This window comes from Syngnathus scovelli, chromosome 8 (assembly GCF_024217435.2).
Source record: "Syngnathus scovelli strain Florida chromosome 8, RoL_Ssco_1.2, whole genome shotgun sequence".
Lineage (NCBI taxonomy): Eukaryota > Metazoa > Chordata > Actinopteri > Syngnathiformes > Syngnathidae > Syngnathus > Syngnathus scovelli.
Genome location: NC_090854.1, coordinates 7,680,600 through 7,705,828, shown reverse-complemented (window position 1 = coordinate 7,705,828; position 25,229 = coordinate 7,680,600). Strand labels below are relative to the sequence as shown.

Here is a 25,229-nt window from a genome sequence, read left to right as displayed (position 1 = left end):
CGTTTCCGCTTTTGACGTATTTGCCAGTCGTAAGGGTAATGCCGTCCTTCTTCCAGACGACCTTCTTGTCGCCAACTGAGCCTCCGATCTTCAACACGATGTCTCTGTCCAGGTTGCCCACGCACGGCCTGGGTGTGCTAGTGCTGCCCATGTAGACTGGCGCCACTGCCAGCACAAGAAAAGCAGAAGTGAGCAAATGGGAAAGAGATGGTGCGCAAGAAGCTTTCGTGCATGCGAGTGGCTTTCCTGCGACATCAAACCTTGGACGGCAAAGTCTTGTGCTGGGCTGCCGCCAGTGCCGGTGGCCTTGTAGTCTGCCTGGTCGAGTTCTGCCAGCTTCTTTATCAACAGGGTAGGCTGGTTAACTGGACCGTACTTGGTACCTGAGTCGGTAATGGTGGTGGACTTGGTGGCTTCCAGTTGGAGTTTTCCGCCGGTCTTGCCCTTGCACTTCGTCTTGGTGCTGCCGCCCTTGCAGACTGGTACCACTGCCAGCCAGCACAAGAAAAGCAGAATCACTCTCTCTGGTCTGTGTGCAAAGTACATTGGAGCAAAGACTCTGGCGCTAAAAGGATGCCTTGCCATTTTGGTCTCAATTTTGTACACGAGCAAAAAGCTTTCGTGTGGCGAGTGGTTTTCCTGCAACATCTAACCTTTGATGTTGAAGCTTTCAGATTTTGTGGATTGTCGTAAGCGGCCTTGTAGGTTCCCTCGTCGGCTTCTTCCAGGCTCAAGATCATCAGAGACTTTGGTGTAGGATCATTAACTACTGTGTATTTATTTACCAGCTTGCCCGCTGACGGTTGACAGTCCCTTCATCCAGGTGGCGGCTTTGGCGCCTGAATGATCAATTTGACGTCTTCGCCCTGCTTGCCCTCGCAATCCTTACTCCCATCCTGCACGACACTGCAGTCTAGCACTACAAAAACAGAAGAGGCCAAAGTATCACTCACTCTGGTCTGGTCTAAAATACACATTTGAGGAAAGACTGTTACGCGCTATTTGCTGTTTTCATTTCTCAATAGTCATTTAGCCATTGTAACTTGTCATTTTTTGCTTTGCCAAAGAAAAGATTCAAGACTCATTTGCCATTTCTCAAGATTCATGCCAGGGAAAAGATTCAAGACGCATTTGCCATTTCTCAAGATTCACACGTGTTGTCATTTTTTGCTTTGCCAAAGATTAAAGATGCATTTTGCCTTTTCTCATTATTCAAATTTAGCCACTGCATCTTGTCATTTTTTGCTTTGCCAGAGAAAAAGATTCAAGACGCATTTGCATTTCTCAAGATTCACATTTTGCCTTTGCAATGTGTTGTCATTTTTTGCTTTGCCAAAGATTAAAGGGATTGTAACGTGTTGTCATTTTTGGATTTACCAGAGAAAAAGGTTGAAGACACATTTGCTATTTCTCCCTAGCCACTGCAACTTGTTGTTTTGATGTCATTTGAAAAAGATGAAAGACGCAGGTGGAAGGTACAACACACACACACAGCACCGAATTGTAATCCGCCATGCAATCAATACTTTGGACCTGCGACATTAATCAGACCATTCCCATTCAATTGGCCCTCCTCCTTTTTCTTTCCACGAGTGCTTGGTAATGTTTTCTTTTATATTTGAAACCAAGGTAACGTATAAATTGCTCATCTGATGCACACGTGATTTGAATTTGTTTTTTTAAGAAAAAAAAAGTCGCAATTTATTCCATTTAGTGCAAGGAAGTTTCAATGAGCGGTTTTAAATGTTTGGTTTTTAAACGAGGCTTTCTTTGAAACAACATTTTGACCCCAACCCCACCCCCTTCTGTTGGTAAATGCGTTTCCCTTTGTTATTTGTAAAAAAAGAAATCTGAGCTTCTTTTTTCGTGTTTACAAACGCGATTCCCTTTGTTCATGCGTTGCAAAAAAAATTCAGAATTGACTCTTTACGGTGCCTAAGGACATTGATGACATTGAATAAACACACAGACACACCACAATTTGAATAAACGGCCTTACTTACCTTGGCCAAATTGCTCAATATAATTGCTCAATATAGACGAGGACCAAGCACAGCAGCTTGGAGAAGTTCATCTTCTCTCTCGCTTTCCAAGACGAGTCTTAAGTGAACCAGCCTTCGGAGCTGAAGAGAGCTGTGTGAAGAGCGACAAAATGGAGTGAACAAGCGCCCTCGTCATGCTTTCAAAGTTTTGCACATTTGTTGCTCGTCCATTGGCTGGCTGCATGTGGGAACTTTATGACGGACGGGTGCATGCGTGATGCACGCAAAAAGTCTATTTTGCTCATCGCCATGATCTTACGCCATATAGCAAGCGAGCGTCCGGCACGTTTGGTCCTCCTCCTCCTTTCACAAGTCTAGTGTTTTGATTAATATCTGCGAGCCCGTTGACACTCGATCGATGAAACAAACAAACAAACAAACAAACAAACAAACAAACAAACAAACAAACAAACAAACAAACAAACAAACAAACAAACAAACCCGTGTTGCGCACAATCCATTGACCCAGGGACGCAAACGCGTGCTACTTCAACAAAAATGACACAAAAAAGCAAATCCAGCAACAACAACAAAAAAAAAAAAACACGAAACAAATATTTTATTGGAACAATCTTGGGGTGGGGATTCAATGCCAATTTGTTTTTCCCACTTCTTTTCAGGCATTATTGTTTATTTTTTTTTATCATTTGTGCGTAAAAACGGTGTATTTTTCTTTTTGTAGCACTATAAAATGCTACTGCTGTCATGCGGTCGCGTTTATTTTTCCGGTTTTCTGTCTCGTCGGTGTCGTAACTTTACTTCCTGTTTTATTTTGTCATCCTTTCCGTTTCAGTTCGTGTTTCCTTCCTTGGTGTTTGGTTGTCTTGTCTTCCCTGATCCCGATTGTGTGCACCTGCGTAGTTGACACTAATTGTCAGCACCTGTGTCCCCGCCCTTTTGTGTGTATTTAGTCCGTGTCTTCCTCTTGTCTTGTGCCAGTGTGTCTTGCCTCGTCCCGACCACCAGCGATTCTTTGACGTCCGAGCTCTCAGTAAGACTCCTCCTTTTTGTCTCGCCACAGAGCTACGCTTTTTGTTAGTGCCTTGATCCCCATAGCCTTTTTGTCTCGCCACCGAGCGACGCCTTTTGTTAGTGCCGTGATCCCCATAGCCTTTTTGTCTCGCCCCAGTGCGACGCTTTTTGTTTGTACTTTTTGCCACCTGTTTTCCCTCGCAAGAGGCGTTTTGAGTTGTACTTTTGATCAGTGTGTGTGCTGGAATAAATCAGAGAAAGAAACGACTCTGCATCCGAGTCCTCCGCCTTGTTCCCAGCCTGACAGTACACACTGGCCAGACATGGACTCGGCAGAGTCGGAGCACCTGTGCGCCGCAGTGCGCTCCCATGCCTCACAGCTCGCCCAGCACCAGAGGCAAGTGGGCGACTTGGGTGAAGAAATCCGAGGACTCGCTAAGAGTCAAGAAGACTTCAGAGGAGCGGTCGCCACCCAAGTAGCAAAGCTGGGTCAGCAAATGCAGGACGTGCTCTCGCTCTTAAACGCGGGACCAGCAGCGACCTCCAGTACACCCGCTGCTTCCCCAGTTACTCCCCTTGCAATAGCTCCCATGACCGGCGGTGCCAGACTGGCTCCTCCAGAGCGCTACTCCGGTGAACCCGGCCTTAGCCGGGCCTTTATTACTGAATGCGAGATGCACTTTGAGAGGTCCCCAGCAGATTTCCCCACCGAGCGCTCCAAGGTGGCCTACATGGTATCATACCTGACGGGAAGGGCCCGCACGTGGGCCACCGCGGAATGGGCCAGGGATTCCATCTCCTGTCGCTCTCTCCCCGCTTTTATCGAGGCTCTGCGAACGGTGTTCGACCCAATCTCCGCTGACCGAGAAAAGGCTCGCCAACTCTGTCAGATAGTCCAGGGACAAGAGACCGTCGGAGACTACGCCATCCGTTTCCGCACGCTGGCCGCGGAGTGCGGTTGGAACGCGACGGCACTGTATGACATCTTCCTCCGGGGCCTCTCTGGATCCATACAGGATCAGCTAATCCCCCTAGATCTTCCCACCGACCTCGACGCCCTCATCGCTCTGGCTATCCGCACAGACAACCGGCTGCAAGAGTGGAGGAAGCACCGAAGCAGGAACGCCCCAGCCTTCGTCCCAGTAGCCGGTCCTTCCGTCCTAGACGCTAACCACTCCAGGCCGGACGGGGATCGGCAGCGCCAGGAGCCAGAACCGATGCAGTTGGGCAGAGCTAAATTAACAGAGGAGAAGTTACGGCGACGCCGGGAAGGAAGATGCTACTACTGCGGTGAGCTCGGACACCTCCTTCTCTCTTGTCCGGTGAGGAGGACCCTGAAGGTAAGCGCCTTCTCTGCGGCTCTGTCCCCGGGGCGAGTGCTCCCCAAGGGCAGGATTACACAGCTGGGAAAAGAAATAGAACTTGAAGTGCTAATAGACTCAGGAGCGGATGAAAGCTTGATAGACTGGGCATTTGCTTGCCGATGGGGGGTAAAGACTGACCTGCTGAACACTCCCGTGAAAGCTAAGGCACTCAATGGACAGGCACTTTTTGAGGTAACTCACATAACAGAACTTGTTTCGCTGTCGATTGGGCCCCACCAGGAGAATATACGGCTACATGTCGTGACCTCTCCAATGAACCCTCTCATTCTCGGGTATCCATGGCTTCAACGCCACAACCCCGCTATAGACTGGGTATCAGGGGAAATAACGGGATGGGGGCCCGACTGTCATGATTCCTGTATCAAGTCTAACCCGCGCGCTGTGCCTCCTGCTCTAGACGCGCAAACCCCAGACTTAACCGGGGTCCCTGCGTGTTACCACCAATGGGCCGAGGTATTCAGCAAGGCCAAGGCTACCTCCCTACCTCCCCACCGTCCGTATGATTGCGCCATTGAACTCCTGCCGGGTTCAACTATACCCAAGGGGAGGCTTTATTCTCTTTCGGGACCTGAAAAGCAAGCCTTGAACGAATATATAGACTCCTCCCTGCAAGCAGGACTGATTCGTCCATCGTCGCCTGCGGGGGCGGGGTTCTTTTTCGTGGGCAAGAAGGACGGCACCCTACGTCCCTGTATTGACTATAGTCCCCTCAATCAGATCACCATCAAGAACCGGTATCCGCTCCCACTGATGTCGACCGTGTTCGACCAATTACAGCAAGCCCGGGTGTTCACAAAGTTAGATCTGCGCAACGCATACCATCTAGTGCGCATCCGGGAAGGGGACGAATGGAAGACAGGGTTCAACACCCATCGAGGACACTTTGAATACCTAGTCATGCCATTTGGCCTCACCAATGCTCCCGCTGTGTTTCAGGCCATGATAAATGATGTTTTGAGAGACTGTTTGGACCGTTTTGTGTACGTATATTTTGATTTATTCGCCGGATCTGAAGACCCATAGGGTTCACGTCGAGACGGTGCTGCGACGACTCCTTGCACACCAACTATACGTAAAGGCCGAGAAAAGTGAATTCCACAAGAACACCGTATCGTTTCTCGGTTTCATCGTAGCCCCCGGCAAAGTTGAGATGGACCCGGCAAAAGTTAGCGCGGTAACGGAATGGCCTACCCCTGACTCGCGCAGAAATGTGCAGCAATTCCTGGGCTTTGCCAATTTTTATCGGTGGTTCATCAAGGGCTTCAGTACCACGGCGGCTCCCTTGCACGCGCTCACGTCTCCTAAGGTTCCCTTCTGCTGGTCGGCGGAGGCGGCCTTCCAGGAGCTGAAGAACCGCTTCAGCACCGCTCCCATCCTCACGCTTCCCGACCCGTCACGACAGTTTGTGGTAGAGGTGGACGCCTCCAATCGAGGAGTAGGGGCCATTCTATCACAGAGAGCCAAGAGCGACAACAAGCTCCATCCGTGCGCGTTCCTGTCTCGACGGCTGACGCCCGCCGAACAGAATTACGATGTGGGAGATCGCGAACTGTTGGCAGTAAAACTGGCATTGGAAGAATGGAGACATTGGTTGGAGGGAGCACAGCAGCCTTTTTTGGTCTGGACAGACCATAAGAATTTAGAATACATAAAGTCAGCTAAGAGATTGAATTCCCGCCAAGCCTGCTGGTCACTTTTTTTCAATCGTTTTAACTTTTCTCTGTCTTACAGACCGGGAACCAAAAACACCAAGCCTGACGCCCTCTCCCGTGTCTACAACTCAGATCCAGAAATTAAGAAGCCCGAATCCATTCTGCCTCCTCATTGCCTGGTGAGAGCAGTGACCTGGCCAATCGAAGGCCGGGTACAGCGGGCCAATGGTAACAAGCCACCCCCTAGTGGTTGCCCGGAGAACAGACCTTTTGTCCCCGATCAATTGCGATCCAAGTCGTCCATTGGGCTCACACCTCTAGACTCTCCTGTCATCCGGGCATGCGCAGAACCCTGTTTGTCATCCAGCAGCGATTCTGGTGGCCCTCCATGAGGGCAGACGTCAAAGAATACGTTGCAGCCTGTCCTGTCTGCGCCCGGAATAAGAACTCCCACGGCGCCCGTATGGGGTTGCTGCATCCCCTACCCATTCCTTCGCGTCCGTGGGCAGAGATATCCATGGACTTCGTCACCGGGCTTCCGGCCTCGCATGGGCGAACCACCATACTCACGGTGGTAGACAGATTCTCAAAGATGGCTCACTTTATCGCCTTGCCCAAGCTCCCGTCCGCTAAACGAACGGCCACAGTGATGATGGACCACATATTCCGGGTTCATGGGTTCCCGGAAGACATTGTTTCCGATAGGGGGCCCCAATTCATATCCAGGTTTTGGAGGGAGTTTTGCAGGCTCATAGGGGCAACCGTGAGTCTCACGTCGGGCTATCATCCGGAGGCAAACGGGCAGACGGAACGCATCAACCAGCAGTTGGAGACAAGTCTCCGCTGCCTGGTCTCCCAGAACCCCTCCTCGTGGAGCAAGAACCTCACCTGGGTGGAGTATGCCCACAACTCCCTGCCCACCACGGCTACAGGTATGTCCCCATTCAAGTGTGTGTATGGCTACCAGCCCCCAGTCTTCCCTGACAGTGAGCCGGAGGTGACGGTGACCTCGGCCCATGCCTTGGTGCGCCGCTGTCGTCGCGTCTGGTCGGCGGCACGGGCCACGCTGGTCCGACAGGGGGACCGGGTCAAGCGGATGGCAGACCGGAGGAGACATCCGGCGCCCGTGTACCAGCGAGGTCAACGTGTCTGGCTGTCCGCCAAGGATCTCCCCCACCGGGGGGACTCCAGGAAACTGGCGCCTCGCTTCGTGGGTCCGTTCCTCATCGCCAAGGTCGTGCACCCGGCCGTGGTGCGTCTCCGCTTGCCCAGGTCCCTTGCAGTCCACCCCACCTTTCACGTCGGGAAGGTCAAGCCGGTTGTGGACAGTCCATCGATGCCAGATCCTGCGCCGCCCCCGCCTCCGCGGACTGTGGGAGGTCGGACGGCCTACACCGTGAAAGAACTATTGGACGTGCGCAGAAGAGGCCGGGGCTGGCAGTACCTGGTGGACTGGGAGGGTTATGGGCCGGAGGAGCGGCAATGGGTGCCGCCTAGTTATATTTTGGACCCGGGACTGTTTGAGGACTTTTATGCAGCTCACCCTGAGGCTCCTGGGCCGTCTGGGATCCGGCCCTATGGGGGGGGGGTTGTGTCATGCGGTCGCGTTTATTTTTCTGTCTCGTCGGTGTCGTAACTTTACTTCCTGTTTTATTTTGTCATCCCTTCCGTTTCAGTTCGTGTTTCCTTCCTTGGTGTTTGGTTGTCTTGTCTTCCCTGATCCCGATTGTGTGCACCTGTGTAGTTGACACTAATTGTCAGCACCTGTGTCCCCGCCCTTTTGTGTGTATTTAGTCCGTGTCTTCCCCTTGTCTTGTGCCAGTGTGTCTTGCCTCGTCCCGACCACCAGCGATTCTTTGACGTCCGAGCTCTCAGTAAGACTCCTTCTTTTTGTCTCGCCACAGAGCGACGCTTTTTGTTAGTGCCTTGATCCCCATAGCCTTTTTGTCTCGCCACTGAGCGACGCCTTTTGTTAGTGCCGTGATCCCCATAGCCTTTTTGTCTCGCCCCAGTGCGACGCTTTTTGTTTGTACTTTTTGCCACGTGTTTTCCCTCGCAAGAGGCGTTTTGAGTTGTACTTTTGATCAGTGTGTGTGCTGGAATAAATCAGAGAAAGAAACGACTCTGCATCCGAGTCCTCCGCCTTGTTCCCAGCCTGACAACTGCCTGTCGACATACATACATACAGTTGGATTTTGTCCACAATTTAGGGAGCGCGTTATCTGCGCCTCACGGCAAAAGCCTTTGCCAATCACCTGTTATCCAATTTACTCACTGCGTGCTCGTTTGATTTCTTCAGATTTAGGAAAATGCAAAGACACTGAAGCAGAAATTAGACTTAGACAGATTGGTTGAGTTCAATCACAATTCTTGTTCAAAAAGCTCTGTTTTCAGGAAAGTACAATACAGCGCTGGGCCCTTCAAGAGCGGAAAGTCTCCATTCAGAAAAGGCAAAGTCCAAGGTTGTTAGATCAGTTTTATATTCAGTAGCACATTGTGGGCTGGGATTGATGGGCGATGAGTCTTCGGGGTGGGGCAAGTTCGAAGGAGAGTCTGCTTCCATGGGAGTGGTGCTGGTTATGGGCGATTCGGTGTGTTGGTGGGGGGCTGTTGGTGTGTGTGTGTGTGTGTGTGTGTGTGTGGAGGGGGCTGTTGTCTTCCATCCCGTCTCTCGGCCTTGGCGATCATCTTTGGCCGAGTTCTCGGGTGGCTCCTTCTGGCACCCACTGGTTTTATCTCCACGTGACCTTCCTGTGAACATTCTTCTCCAATCTTGGACATACACTGTCGTACCGCATTCAACCGTATCTTTTCTTTGTTAGACAAACTATTTCCCTCTGTGCAGAGCGTTCAGTAGTAATCAAAAACTGGCGTCTAGCATTAGTCAAAACATAAGATACAATCAAGTACTGAACGGTCAAGACGACTCTGGCCATGTCCATGATTCAGAGAAAAAACATCAGGCATGCATTCCACAGTTCCTTAAGGGTCATTAAGCTATTTAGGCAATATATCAAAAGTCATTTGTTATTTCAAAGTCCTCAGAAATATATATATCAGATCATAAAGTTATAAAAACCTTTCTCATCACCACTTATCAAAAATGTCTAGTTATGTCTTCTTTATTGATTTGGTGTGTACGTATAATTATATGCTTCAAATGTTTCTTTTATTTATTTAATATGTGAATATACTTGTCTGCTTATGTACTTTATTCAATGAGGTTTGAGCATATCTGTTTTTGTAGCGAGGCAGGACTTTTTGTATTTCAACCTCATTCCTTCACTCCCTCTGTTGACCTCAGTTTTACTGAGGTCACCAAAATCGTTGATGCCACCAGGGTCCCTCTGTTGGCACACCACGTCCCTCTGTGGAGCCGCCAATGAGTGAGAAAAATAAATATAGATAAAATTCATACCCAGACATTTGTAAAAGATGGAGAGTGAAAAGGCAATTGGCCTAGACGACATTCCAGTGACAGCATGGAACTATCAAGGAGAGATGGCAGGGGAGATTTTTAAAAAGCGAGAAGTTCCCCGGAAAGGTGTTGACTTCTATTCCTTATTTCAGACCACGGCGATGCGCAGAACTGTAGTAGCTACAGAGGTGTTGTTATGTTGATTAAGCAAAGCATGAAGTTATCGGAAAGAATGTTAGAAGCGAGGCTTGGAAATCTACTGGCCAAAATAATGGAGAGTGTGGCAGAGACAAAGATAGGACATGCAGATGGTTGGTGGTACAGAAAGATATGGAAACGATCGCTCTGCAGTCGCGGCCCCTAACAGGAGCAGCCGAAAGAAGTGGAAGATAAGAAAGAAAATGTGCAAGAGAAATACATAAACAAATAACGAAATACATACATACATACATATATAGTACATACATATAGACAGACAGACATCAAACGATTGCCCATTCGGTCACTCAGCCCTTCAGTCAGTCACTCAATGAATCACTCAATCAATCAATAAACCAATCAATCAATCAATCAATCAATCAATCAATCAACCAATCAACCAATCAATCAATCAATCAATCAATCAATCAATCAATCAATCAATCAATCAACCAATCAATCAATCAATCAATCAATCACACAGGTGTTAACTAATTTGTAATTGTATTGCAAGCAATTTAAACTCTAATGGAATATGATGATGTCCATATCTGTTTTATCAAATTTTAATCCTACTTTACCTTTGTATAAGGCATAGGTGTCAAACTCAAGGCCTGGGGGCCAGATACAGCCCGCCACATGATTTTATGCAGCCCGCGAAGACAAATTGTGCTTTTTATTCACGTGTCATTACTCGAATTGCAAATTGTCTTCACTTTTAATAATATTTGATTTTTAAATATTAGACCAGTTTTTATTTGTCTGATTTGAAAGCAAGTTACTTGCCAGTTTGTTTTGTAGCTTTTACTCTATATAATGTGAGGTGCTCACACATTTATTTGGGTAGGACAGTCATACCGGTCCTCCGAAAGAAGCTATGACTACACTGCGGCCCGTGAACAAATGAGTTTGATCCCCCTGGTACAAGGGATAGCCTTCTCATTGATCAATCACGTATCTTAAATCATGCTTTTCCTCCTTTGAAGCGACTATGTACTTCAAACCCAAACGGCACCATTTTATAGGGAAAAAACTTGTCGAATCTATTTGTTTCCGACATAATACTTCCGCAATCATCTTAAATTTGTTCAGTTTATCAATCCCTTCCATTGTTTATCCTGCAAATGAATCACGTGAATAATGTGTTATTCAAACTTTAACGTTCATAATCCGCCTGTCCCCAATTCGTTTGGAGTCTGTATGTTATTGTTCTAATTTTTTACATTTAATACTCTCCCACCTATTTGATCCTATCTTGTGAAGGTCTACAGTTTATTATAAGCTATTTTGAAACTCTTCACACTTGTTACCAGGCTTTGGCTCCATCTCATGATGTTGTCTCCCATTCACTTCATTTCTGCCAAGCTGCTTCTTCTCCTCCGTCCAGCATGTTGAAGACTTAAAAACCATCAAATCTGAAAACACTTAAAATCTCACAATTCCCCCCTTTTTTTTTTTTTTTTCTACCTCCCCCTTTTGACACATTGTTAAAAAGTAAAAATAACAATGTCCATGGTGACATACCCATCGCCAGCTGGACTTCGGTGTACCTCCAGATGCCATCCTAGCCTGGAATCACCAATTCTCAGTCCCTGAAACTCGACTGGCAGCATCTCACATGGCTGTATGAACAAAAGCCACCACCCACCTGTAGCTGCGCATGCAGCTCTCCGTACAATAAACATCCATAATACCAAAAAAATAAAATTCATAATGATAAAAATAATAATCCACACACGGGCGCATGTCAAACGCATGAAATAGAAAATTGGAGCCTGCCGAGCCTGTCATGAAACCGATCACATTTACAGACTCATTATGAAAAGTAAGGGGTTAGTTGTTAATGCATGTTCACAGACATGACACAAAATTCTCCAAGACTGCAGTTGACAACCTGCAAAGTAAACGCAAGTTTAACAAATAAAGCACAATCTGCTCCCTGGGTTGCTGTTAGAGGCTGCAATACAATTAGGTAAAACATCAAAACAAAGCAAGTCATCACAAATTCCGTCACATACATTTCGTCACACTGTCAGGTAAGTCCAGAGTTGTTGTCATACACTGTCTTGGCTCAGAGTCTTGATTGTCAATGCTGGTATAGTCACGTCTGGTCATAATCTTGAAATGGGCCTTCTCCATTGAAGTCTTTTGTTGTCAATGGTGCCCCAGAGTAATCCTAAACCCATATTTAGTCCAAAATTAGCCCTGATCAATCTTGCTTTTTCAAATCTGTAGTATCTTTATATTTTCAGGTGAGAGGAATGTTATCCTCTGCTGTGATCACATTACCCCAACCTTGAATCATGTTAACCATTCACAATACACAAACCCCATCCCAAGTACAGACTTGACATTCATACAGCATTACAGACAAACTGTCATCCCACAACACACACATAAAACATACAACATTAAATTGTAAAAAGAACCCTCCCTACGCAAAATTTTCTCCTCAATTAAAATGTCCCTTTTTTATTTTAAATCCAAAATTAATATCTAATTGTCTGGTCTCCTGTCCTCACATCGTTTGCCAATATGCATAATACTGGAACATGATTTAACTCCCCATTTGGTTTGCTCACATCTCACACTTAGACTATTTGACACTTTGTGTTGAGCTGTAACTTCAATATTTCCACCTTCCCATATTTCTTCCACTAAACAGTTCCATTTTGCTTTCAGTTTAAATTCATCCCTCCAAATAACTACCTCTGGCAAAGAACCAAACATTTTTAGAGCACTCCCTTTTACTGTTACCTTGTTCCTTCATTCATCTTCTCACAAGCATTACTGACCCTCCTAAGAAATAATGATACTGAAAATAATGTTTAAAAATATACACAGCTTCCTCCTGCCACTTACACTATAACCTTGGATTATCGTTCTCATTTTTTGTTGATGCCAATTCTTAGAATTAAAAAGAAATACTTACTCTTGATAATTGAGTCACGCTATATCACAAATTTTGAAAACCTTCTTCCATGTTCCCCCTTTGTACCTATCAAAACCAATTAGAAATATTTTTGCTGTCATGATCATCATTGTGGCCCTCACACTTATTGTTCTTGTATTTTAAATTGGCAATTTTTGTACATTTGGAGCCCTTTGAGACTTGCTTGTGGGCTATATAAATACATTTGAATTGCCTTGACTTTATTATTATTCAACTTCTTCTGCATTCTTCTTCCTTTTATTTTATTTTTATCTTAACTACTTCCACATAATTCATCTGATTTATTCCATTACACTTTTAACCTCCTAGATTCAAATTCAAATTTCACATCCTCACTTCCAACATTGCGGTAAAATTTTGCAAAATTTCATTTTTTCCCTTCGAATTTCTTCTAGTTTTCCTTTTTTCTTTTTTTTTTTTTTTTTTTTTTTTTTTTGAGTTCAACCCATTTCAATTTTTCAACGGTTCATCCTATTCCAAAACTTCTCACTTGTGGAAAATTTCAAATTTTCAACTTTAAAATTCACGCCCAATTTTACAAAATTCTTTCTATATTTTTATCAATTTTCTAGCCAATTCAACACGTTCCAAATTTAAACATAATCTTGTAGCTTTCCCCGAATTTGTATTCAGCCTCTTCGCTTTCACACGCAATTTCTACAGAAATGAATAATTCTAGTTATTATTGTTAATCACCTGTGGCCCTCGTAAGGACAAGCCGCACCAGTAATGGATGGATGGATGGATTGTTAATCCTAACCCCAAGTGCCTATCATAAATTGCCATTTAAATCAATTGTCGCAAGGGTCATGTCATTGTATTGGTTATTTAAAGCCCTACTGTATTACTATTTTGCTGACTATCCAGAATTCCAACTTTCTTATGGCCCCTCACCCCTTCAAGCTGAAATATGCATCCTATAAATCAGTCGCAGTGGATGTGTAATTAAATTCTGTTGTTTTGATAAAGGTCAATTAAGTTTAGCACTTCAGCCTTCTGTTGCCCGAATCCAAATTTTCACTGGTCCAATTATAAAATCTCATTATTTCAGTTAGATTAATTATGTCTTCGAAATGCTAAGTTACATATAAAAATTTATGATTCAAATGATTTAATTTCTATTGATCAATGTCCACTTTACAAAGTTTCTGATCACGCTGTCGTATAATTTGTCAGTGCATCTTCACTTTCCATATCTATGTATTTTGTTTTTTATCCCCGTTTCAGTGTCAATAAGCAGCCTTATTATTCCCTCTTTTATCAAAACTCCTCAGTTATGTCTGCCCCAGCACCCAAACACACTTCCATCCCTTTTGTCCCACACTCCACCAACTTTGTAATGCTTCAGCAGTCTTTAGCAATGTGTCCAGTTTGACTTTATGTGACTCGTGCAAGTCTTTAGCAGCCTCTCCTCTTAGATTCTCATGATGATGATTCGGGGCTGGACCGTCCGCCATTCTCAAATGCGTCCATCTTGTCTTTGTTCTTTCAGTCCATTTTCTTTTTTATCTGCAACTGGGTGTATTTCACCAACTATATGGTTCTTGTCCTGTGAAGAGCTGTGCTTGCCCCCTTCAAGCATGATAATAGTTCCTGTTGTTCTCCCAAAGGTCAAAGGTGTCTCATGACCAGGGACAGTCCTCTGTTGATTTTGAGGCAGCCAGTAGAGTACAAGGACTCAGTTCAGGACTTGTGCCATGCGCTAGGGCAGAACACACTGGGACACAAATTTCACAAAACTATCTTCGTGTTATCAATCTTCCTGTGTAGTATTTGTTCCTTACACCCCAAATCTTCCCATTAACATATTGTATCCTATCAGTTGCGCACACTCATCATCTTACTATCAAGCCGCCCTCATCAAAAGCTTTTTTTTTTTTTTTTTTGAGTAATCCATCCACCCTACCCATTAACACGGCTAAAATCCTTGTTCCAGTGTTTATCATCAAATAAAGTTCCGAAATCCTTTGTAATAAACTGTAATGTAATTTAACAATCTACCAACATGGTTGTATATGCGGTGAATGTTATTGTTCAATCTATAGGTCATACAGCGCCGGTGTTCCAAATATGACACTCCTCCTTGATTTAACATCTCATAAGTTATTATTGTCAGCAGCGCTAAAGGATAGCGCTTGAAAGTGAATGTCTTATCGCCCAATTTAAAACACATGCCACATTTGAGCTAGTATTCATTCCTTTATTTATTTCCCATCCTCATGTTAGCTGGCATGTGTCAGAATTAAAATGGAATTTTGCTTTTAATTTTAAGTCTTTCAAAATTGCTATATCCTTACTGCACCGAGATAAACTGTTAAATATATCTTTAAAAACAAACAAAAACAATCTATGCTCCTGCACAGACTCTTAAAAGTGGCACCCAAATGCCAGATTACAAATCCAACCTCCTCCTTCACTCTCACATTTTTGATAAAACAGTCTACTTATCTAGACACTGTCATCACATACGAAATAATGGCCTGCAAATTAAATACAATGTTGTTGCTGTGGTCCCTCAAAACATGTGACTAGAATTTGGACAATTATTAACCCCCATCAATTGATCAATTATCTCCTCACTAAATTCCTAGCCTGTTAACCTATCTGCATAAAGAAGACATTTACAATGCAGGGGATAAGAGAATAACAAGGAACACCTTAACAATAAACAAAATAAACTCAAACCACAATCAAAACCAAATCAACTAAAACCATGACATATGTGAATCCACACAGTACTCCAAATATTTCCTCATTAAAATGTTAGCCTTTTTGTGTAGAGCACCATTGAATTCTAATCATTAACCTAATTTTATCCTTAATTTAATCCCAATCACAAATGCCCACTACTTAATACTTTACTTGGTATTCTTTTGATAAAAAGTGCCCCCTTGCAATGTCGTTTTTATTTGTTGTTTTTAACTCTAAGTGATTCAAATCTTTGACTGATCCTTACATGTGTCCTTGTACAGTCTTATGTCATAACCAATCAACAATTCCTCCTAAATTTAAAATCTGCAATCATAATTTAATTTTATCCAATTCTACAATGTATGTTCTCTCTTACTCTCACATTTTTATGAGGGCTGGGCACTCTCCTCGTTGGACGAGTTTCTGACCACAACCCTCAGATTATTCTATCATTTCTAATTTTTACATTTAACAATGCAAATCTGATAAACCATTGTCTAGCACACCGTTTCCGTGCACCAATTTAACGCAATTCCATCCTTTATAACGAACTGATACACAAAGACAAACATACACATAAACAAACACACGGGCCCACAACATAGACATGACAATCTTCCCAGCTGATAACAAGGATGGGGTGGGAGGCAACTGAAGTGCGGAGAGCCTCGCCACCAATGTAACCCCCCACCTCTGTCCAAAATATGCATTTGTGCCCACCTGACCGTTTGGCCCAAATTTTAGAGCCGCACCCTTTTGAAAACAAAAATGGTTACAGTTTAACCCCACCACACAATGGGATATAACATTCATGCTAATTAAATATACATTCTTTATCAAATTCTTGTTAAGCCATTTTTCTGACTCCAACTCTCATGCAAAATCAAAATAAAATCAACAATTTTATACAAATCAACTTATTGTTCTTCATGAACCACGAATCATCACTTCCATCCCATGAACAGCACCACAACTAATCACTCACTTCTTCAGCTGCGCCGCTGTCCCATCTGACAGCCAAGCCTGCTTTCCACACAATATCATCATAGACACACTTCAACAATTATGTAGCGACCTGGTTAACCCAGTTACCCTTCGCCCTAGACAACAATATAAGTCTCTAAGGTCGCACTATTGAGGTCGCCAGGCATCCGTCCTGCTATATCAGCGATGCCTTCACCATTTTTTTTAAATTTTTTTTTTTTTCACGAGTCCCCGACTCGTATTGGTGGCCTGGCCGATCCAATCGACCCCGACCTTAGGCAACAGTATAAGTTCCTAAGTGTCTACTATTGAGGCCACTCAGGTGCCCATATGCTAGTCACTGGCATCCCACAAGTTCCAGCGGTGTGAGCGCCCTTTGCTGATCAGACAAAGTCCTCACCACCTTTCTCTTAATTCACCACGACTCGGACATCCCAGATGTCCCTCGCCTTAGACAGCCCTATAATGTTCTAAGGTCACACTATTGGAGTCGCTCGGCATCCGTACTGCTATATCAGCGACGCCTTCACCTGTTTTTGTATTTTTAATTTTTTCCACAAATCACTTTTACCAAGTTCCACACAAACACACACTTCTATACAACCACCATTCCTGAACACAGAGCTGAAATTATTAATTTTTGTATTCCGCTTTCACTCCACAATATTGCTGAACTGGGAGAGAGAAAAAAAGTTTCCCCCTTACCTTTTGTGCCGATCGGACTGCAATACTGTTGAGCAAGAGCGGAGAAGGAAGAATCCTTTGTGGAGCATGCACTTTCCCTTCTCAAGAAATCACGTCGGATGGTCACCATTTGTTGGATTTTGTCCACAATTTAGGGAGCGCGTTATCTGCGCCTCACGGCAAAAGCCTTTGCCAATCACCTGTTATCCAATTTACTCACTGCGTGCTCGTTTGATTTCTTCAGATTTAGGAAAATGCAAAGACACTGAAGCAGAAATTAGACTTAGACAGATTGGTTGAGTTCAATCACAATTCTTGTTCAAAAAGCTCTGTTTTCAGGAAAGTACAATACAGCGCTGGGCCCTTCAAGAGCGGAAAGTCTCCATTCAGAAAAGGCAAAGTCCAAGGTTGTTAGATCAGTTTTATATTCAGTAGCACATTGTGGGCTGGGATTGATGGGCGATGAGTCTTCGGGGTGGGGCAAGTTCGAAGGAGAGTCTGCTTCCATGGGAGTGGTGCTGGTTATGGGCGATTCGGTGTGTTGGTGGGGGGCTGTTGGTGTGTGTGTGTGTGTGTGTGTGTGTGTGTGTGTGTGTGTGTGTGGAGGGGGCTGTTGTCTTCCATCCCGTCTCTCGGCCTTGGCGATCATCTTTGGCCGAGTTCTCGGGTGGCTCCTTCTGGCACCCACTGGTTTTATCTCCACGTGACCTTCCTGTGAACATTCTTCTCCAATCTTGGACATACACTGTCGTACCGCATTCAACCGTATCTTTTCTTTGTTAGACAAACTATTTCCCTCTGTGCAGAGCGTTCAGTAGTAATCAAAAACTGGCGTCTAGCATTAGTCAAAACATAAGATACAATCAAGTACTGAACGGTCAAGACGACTCTGGCCATGTCCATGATTCAGAGAAAAAACATCAGGCATGCATTCCACAGTTCCTTAAGGGTCATTAAGCTATTTAGGCAATATATCAAAAGTCATTTGTTATTTCAAAGTCCTCAGAAATATATATATCAGATCATAAAGTTATAAAAACCTTTCTCATCACCACTTATCAAAAATGTCTAGTTATGTCTTCTTTATTGATTTGGTGTGTACGTATAATTATATGCTTCAAATGTTTCTTTTATTTATTTAATATGTGAATATACTTGTCTGCTTATGTACTTTATTCAATGAGGTTTGAGCATATCTGTTTTTGTAGCGAGGCAGGACTTTTTGTATTTCGACCTCATTCCTTCAATACATACATACATACATACATACATACATACATACATACATACATACATACATACATACATACATACATACATACATACATACATACATACAACTGTGACTCTTTGAAGCACCTGAAAAAAAGCAAATCCTGTCAAAAACGAAACAAACATTTTATTGGAACAGTCTTGGGGTGGGGATTCCATGCCATTTTGTTCTTCCCACTGCTTTTCAGGCATTATTGTTGTTGTTTTCGTTTTTTATCATTTGTGTGTAAAAATGGTGTATTTTTCTTTTTGTACTGCTATAAAATGCTACTGCCTGTTACAATAAATAAATAGTCAACTGTGACGCTTTGAAGCACCTGTAAAAAAAGCTAATCTGTCAAAAACGAAACAAACATTTTATTGGAACAATCTTGGGGTGGGGATTCAATGACATTTTGTTCTTCCCACTGCTTTTCAGGCATTATTGTTTTTATTACTATTTGTGTAAAAATGGTGGGGGTTGTTTTCACTGCTATAAAATGCCATTGCCAGTTACAAAAAAATAAATAAATAACTGTTATTAAACGGTAACCCTATGAGCACCTGCGTTCACGGCATTCCTTTATTTACGCCAATTCTGGTGCGTGACTGAGCATAACGACGCTACCTTTTTCCATCGTCACACAGCAAGAGGCTTTCCCTGCATGGTTTCTTGCCTTTCAAGTAATTACATAAATGAAAAATGATTTTTTTATTTAAATGGAATGTCCGACGTCCGTATCAAACATACAGTACGTGACAAAAATGGCTTCGACCATAACCAAACAGTAACCGTTACACAATACCAAATAAAAAGCAATAAAATAAAGGATCATAAAAATCCAATCAAAATAGATGTAAAAAGATAAAATTAGCTAGGGTTTTTCACCTAACATGCAAGGGTCACTTACACCGACAAGATTAATGCAATTTAAGAAATTTCGTCTGTATTGAAATATATGTTAAAGGGTAAGAACAGTGTTAACCAAAAAGTCATTGAAAATTTTCCAAAAGATACTAGCCCGACCGACGATAGGGAGACATACATACATACATACATACATACATACAGACAGACAGACAGACAGACAGACAGACAGACAGACAAGCACTTCGTTCAGAGGCTGTTCTGTTCGGCCAGTTAACCGCTAGATGTCACTATTACGCTACAATCCACCAATATGTTACCTGCATGCAGCTGCTCTGCATGGCAAACGGGACACTCAAACAGGCAGCGACGTGCTCCGTCCATCATATGAAAACTAAAACAGACGATTAAAGTAAATTCGACTTAGAACAACAACAAAAAAACTACACACGATGCATTCATCAAAAGTGATGACACAAATGACAAAAAAAAAAAAAATCTAAAAAAGTTGCAATTACATTTTCCTTTGCACATAAATCGTAAATTCATTTAAAAGTGTCTTTATAACACCCCCCCCCCCCTCCTGTAATGTACTACCAAAAGTAAGATCTCTCATTTTGCCATGACCATAAATCACATGTTTTCTGGATTGTATGGACAACCAAATCAAAATTCGAATCCAAAAAAAAAGGTCAATGCCCCCTTTCTCCCAAAAAATCATTGTCCAGAATCACGCAGCTCATCCTGGTGTATGCAAGAGCAGCTCATCAACCAAACTTGCCCGCGCCATTCTCTCACTGTAACTCTGAGAAACAAGTTGTATGATTATGAAAACGCATACAATTTACAAGAAAAAAGTAGAACGATAGAATGCCTTAAACCTGTTTCTAAATAACGCATACAGTATCAAATAGTTTGACTGTAGTCGAAAAACAACATGCAGATTTAATTGACGCAAGTCCTTTCTACGTCTGCTTGTGCAGTTTATTGCGACATAACAAGTCCTTACAAAAATTAATATTCAGCTACTGGGGTATTGCAAAGAGAACACCAACTCATACGGTGACCTCAACAAAGGAAAGCTTGTTAAGATGAGGCCCATATCAAAAATCATCGAGATAGAAAATTCCTAGAAATGTTCCTGTTATTATTTTTCTTTTCCAGCCAGCACCAGTACAGTGAGTTAATGTTACAAATAAACCACATTCATGTATACATGTTTACCCCTTTCCCGTTCATATATACTGTATGTACATTAAAAATGATCTATCAGCGTTCCTCTAGACATGAAACACAACTTGACCACAGCAGCCATCCGGTTGACACTACAAATAAGACATGTCCACTGTACAATAGCAAAATCCAAAAACTATTAAAAGAAAATAAAAATTAAAAAAAATACTGCTGGCAAAGCTTTACAATTATGAAATAAAATGATTACAAAGAAAGCTTCAAATACATTTGTGAAGCTGTGAATAATTGATGGTCAATTGAAGTCAATTTGAAAGAACATTTGTGCTTCCATTAAATGTTTGTGTCTATGTGATAAAATAAGATGATTATATTTTGAACACAATTTTTTTTTTGGGGGGGAGGACAATGATCAAAATGAAAATAATAGAAAAATATGGCACCGCAACCTCGTACACCAACACTTGTAGCTGCCGTGACCGCCAGGCCTCACTCACGCACGCACGCGCACACACACACGTGTACAGTATATTACAAATATATCAATAAACAGAGGTACATCAAGCCTACACATGCAGTAGCTTCTATTTACACATTTGTCGTATAAAAAAATAAACACATATAAGATTGGCCGTGTAACTCATGCAAATGACACATTTGTCTTTTTTTTTTTGTCAGTTAATGGAGTAAAAACTGACATACCTGGTGGGTTTGCTTTACAAATCCCAAAAGGACACAATGAAATAAAATGACCTCAGTCTGACATACGTTAAAAGTGTCACATAATGTCGACTTTGAGACTGGTTCCGAGGTTCCTCTTGGAGTGTCCTGTGAAGGAAAACAGTCCTTCCAAACGGGTTCCAAGTTTTTGAATTGTCCAGATGGCCAAGGTTGCCCACCATACGTCTAAATGTTTACCATGGGTATATCTGCGTGTTTCGTGACCATTTCAAAATTGTAGGAATGATTTTATCATCATGACACAGGGTATGTTTGAAAGTCTAGCAGATTGACATTCTTGCTAAAAAACATACTGTTGATGACTATGATCACCATACCTCTGTTCTGTCAATCTTATCGGAATGATGGTTTTGGCCAAAAATGTTTGCCAGAAGATGCAGTTGGGCCACAACGACTTCTGGTACTTGGTACCTGAAAAGCTGAAATCACCCAGAATTGACGTCATTGGGATTCAACCTAGATTTGTTCCTATAGTAAATCCACCAAAGTTGACAGATATTCAGAGTGTCTCTTAGCAAAGTCAAAAGTTTAAAGAGCTTGCAATCTCTCTTTGCAGATGGAACATCTGCTTCAAAGGTTTTTATCCTCAAGCTTGAAAAGATACTTGGAGTCAGAGCCGGCGAGGGGCGAATTCCTGAGCCACAGCGATAGTGTACGTTAGCAGGATTCAAGTTCTGTTTTAGCACAATGACTTGGTACCCGCTAAGTAGGCTCAAGCTAAAATCAGGTGTTCGGGTGAAGACCTGAGGTGAAATCGCAACGACGGCAAAAGCAGCATCCCTTTTAAGTCTCGCAAACTGTTCCCTTTCCATCCCCATGGTAAACAAGTATGACATACTGAAAAAGCTGAGGCAAGTGAAACAAAACCGACCAAGATTGAATGAGCACAAAAGCTACTTGGGGTCGTTCCAGACTCGGAGGGTGTGGTGGGGGTTTACTCGGATTTGTGACAGTAAAGGTCTTTGAGGGCCTTGAGTTCTTCGATGAGCGTCTTGTTTTGGTTCTCCAGGACCGCCACTCGGTTTTCCAGACACTTGACGTACTCCTTCTTCTTCCTGCGACACTCGCGTGCCGCCTCCCTATTCGGAAGAAACGTTTACATCCCACTTGCTAGCGGATCTACACATTCGTTCGTACCTGTTCTTCATGAGGCGGACCTCCCTCTTGCGGGTGACCTCCTCGGTGGCACCCTGGGTGGGCAGGGCGGGCGACGAGGCCATGACCACCCCGGAGGTGATGGTGTTGGCAGGCGCAGCTCGGATCTGGTAGGCCTGAACGTCTCCAGAGGCAGCTGAGAACACACACATTTGAATCAGATGCAGGAATGTTTGACAAGGTTTAGTATTCTTCTAAGGATAAAAAACATAAAGACAAAATATAACTGTGGGTCTCCTGCTCACCTTGCACCACCACTTGGTTACTGGGCACCAATATCTGCTGGCCGTCGCTGGTTTGCGCATACTGCAGGATGGTGGCCCCGGGTTGGGATGCCGCCGCGTTGGTCATAGTGAGCGCCTGCAGGCCCTGAACGCCGTCGGTGCCGTTGTTGGCCAGCTGGATGGCGCCACCTTGCGTGATGGCGACTGCGAGCCACATGACCAACATTTTATGAAGACAGCAGAGCTGTGCTGATGAACGGTCGAGAAGAAACTTACTGTACTGGCCGCTGCTGGTCTGATAGATGGGGGTGGGCACGGTGACCGTGGCGATGGTGGGCGTGGCCGCCGCCACGTCATCTTCAGCTTTTTCCTCCTCGATGCGAGGGACGGCTGGCGCGTCGGACGACAGGTCGTTCAGAATTTTCCTGTCAGAATAAAAGTAAAGAGATTAGGCGGGAGAGTTCAACAATTGGGGTGGGAGTGAGCCACATGCTGCTTCACCAAGTCTCAAGACCAATATACCAGTCACCTGTACGAGGGTCGGCGCGAAAGGATCTCTCTGCGCTTTTGCGAGTCAGTCACGCTGTCCACCGACTCCTGCGAATCCTCGCTTTCGGCGATGGTTGAGATCTACACAGACATTTTTTTTTATATCAATCTAACACCTGCATGGATAATTTGGGAATCTTAACATTAAAACACAGTGTGGAAACAGTTATCATATCTAGTAGGTGTCCTTAGAGATGCCGGAGTATATCAAATGTGAAATCCATCAATTACCTGCACAGCTTGCACCTGTGGGGACTGTATGACGGACGACTGTGCGGCCTGGATCACGCCGTGCACTTGGACCGTCTGTCCATTTGGAAGCTGCACCAGTGTCACAGTGGGACCCGTTGCCGAGCCATGACATGTTGCCATGGTTGCCTGAAGAAAAACGTATGTCGTGGCCATGAGGGGAGGAGTAACAGAAGCTGAGCATAAGGGGTTGCAACGATCTCTATCAGAAAAGCACGTCATGGCCGTCCGTTACCTGTGCCAAGGTAGCGAGCTGCGCCGGCGTAATCTGCTGCTGGTTTTCCGTTTCGGCAGACTCGGCTGTCTGCTGAGTCTCAGCCGCCGCTGACTCCATCTTCATCGGCTGAGCTGGGGAATAAATTAATGATTATTATTGTTACTATTACACAATGTCATATAATGAAATACTAGATTGATTTTCTACACTGGTTGTCGTTGTTAGATTGGCAGGGGAGCTTAAATGATGACCCTTGACTCTTCAATTTTCTAAAACTGCAGCCTTTGAAATTTGAAACTTTTTATTTGACGACATTAGGAAGTCAGTTTGAATAAGACTCAAGAGACACATACAGACAAAAGAATTCACACCTATGGACAAATGAGTCTTTAATCAACTTAGCATGCATGAATGTGGGAGGAAAATCTCTTCATGCAAACGCCACACAGGAGACCTGAGCCAAGATTGGAAACCAGAATCACTGTAATGTGAGTCAGACCTGCTATAGTGCTGATCTAATCAAAGAAAAACGAATGGGATATAAAATTAAAAGCACAAAACGCAGAGTGACCTATTGAGATGCGTAGCGAAAATGAAGAGGGATGCTCATACTTGGTGTGTGACGTGTGTCATGGTGATGGCGGTGAGCTCACGCTTTGCGTGGCTGCTGTGCGCGCCATGATTGGCTTTGAGCGTTTCTCCCTCGACTTTTCAAAAACAAGAACCATCACCAGCGCTCGCTAGGCGTGGGCTGACAGCCGAGCCACATGGCCGGCTCGGGTGACGCCCCCTCGGCCACCGCAGCCTTGACCGCCCGGTGTTAAAAACATAGGAGCCCCGGGGGCTGCTTAATACCAGGAAATAGAAGAATTGTGACTCGGACCACCAGAAGGTTAACGTAAAGAACATTAAGTTAGTTGGTGCAAGATGAGCAATTTATATGTATTTTTTCAAAACTGGAATTTGCGGGAAAAAGCGGGAAGCTGATGCCAACCTAGCTTCCCTGTTAGCCAATGCTAATCACTTAGCTACAATACAAACTGCGCGTGCTAAACTGTCGCGCATTCCATTAATTCACATCATCTAAGCTCATTTGGGCTTCAGCTCCTCACCCCACCTAAAAAAAAAAAAAAAAAAAACAGTCGCAGCCTCCCCACCCTCCATCCCGCTCAAAAGGCAAAAAAAAAAACACACCATTGAGCCGCCATGATTTCTTTGTTTCCTTCGGGCCGAACCCGACCAACACCGAACGTTTCCCCCACAGCCGCGAAGCGTGCCTCCTTCCGCCTTCCTTACCAATACAGACTCCCTTCGTCGCTCCCCGGGCCTCCGGAGCTCCACTTTTATTGTGGCCGACACGTAAGAGCCCGCGTCAGGCTACACCTCCGCCGCGTCACCGCCGACAACAAGACGGAGATTGGAGAGAAGGAACCAGACACGGCGAAGCAGATGGCGACGCCGTCCGGAAATGGCCGAAATATCCAGGCCGAGGAGAGGCGGAAAAACACGAAGCGGCGCGGATCAAGCCGAACATCCAAAATGCTCTTTTGCATGGTAAAATGTACACACGCTGTGATGCAAGGGCTATAATTCATTTAATTTTAAGTTCAAGTCGTGATGAATGGTTATTTTAAAAAATATAAAATAAAGCCATTCATTTAACAGAAAGTGTGGCTCATACTCATACCCTTTAGATGGCAGCAAAAGACCAATTTCACGTCGCCTATGCTTGATTTATGAAACATCAACGTGTTAAATGTTTATTTAGCTGTTAGATTTTTTTTTCCTGAACTGAAAACAGCAGC

The 25,229-nt window shown here is 44.1% G+C and overlaps 1 protein-coding gene across 3 annotated transcripts; it reads right to left on the bottom strand.

Annotated features, from left to right (window-relative positions):
• Positions 1–8,402: 8,402 nt before the first annotated feature.
• On the bottom strand, positions 8,403–24,889 carry creb1b (cAMP responsive element binding protein 1b). Of its 3 annotated transcripts, none has more exons than XM_049727606.2 (8): positions 24,619–24,889; positions 23,443–23,555; positions 23,190–23,336; positions 22,939–23,039; positions 22,686–22,834; positions 22,431–22,613; positions 22,168–22,321; positions 8,403–22,109 (listed from the first exon to the last, which is right to left on the bottom strand). In XM_049727606.2, exons 2-8 carry the CDS (start codon positions 23,545–23,547, stop codon positions 21,965–21,967), a joined length of 984 nt encoding a protein of 327 aa, XP_049583563.1. In that variant the 5' UTR covers positions 23,548–23,555; positions 24,619–24,889; the 3' UTR covers positions 8,403–21,964. The 3 variants fall into 3 exon arrangements, with proteins under 3 accessions (XP_049583563.1, XP_049583561.1, XP_049583564.1); XM_049727604.2 differs by having other exon boundaries at positions 24,721–24,888; XM_049727607.1 differs by lacking the exon at positions 24,619–24,889 and adding an exon at positions 24,078–24,119 and having other exon boundaries at positions 23,443–23,550.
• Positions 24,890–25,229: the final 340 nt, after the last annotated feature.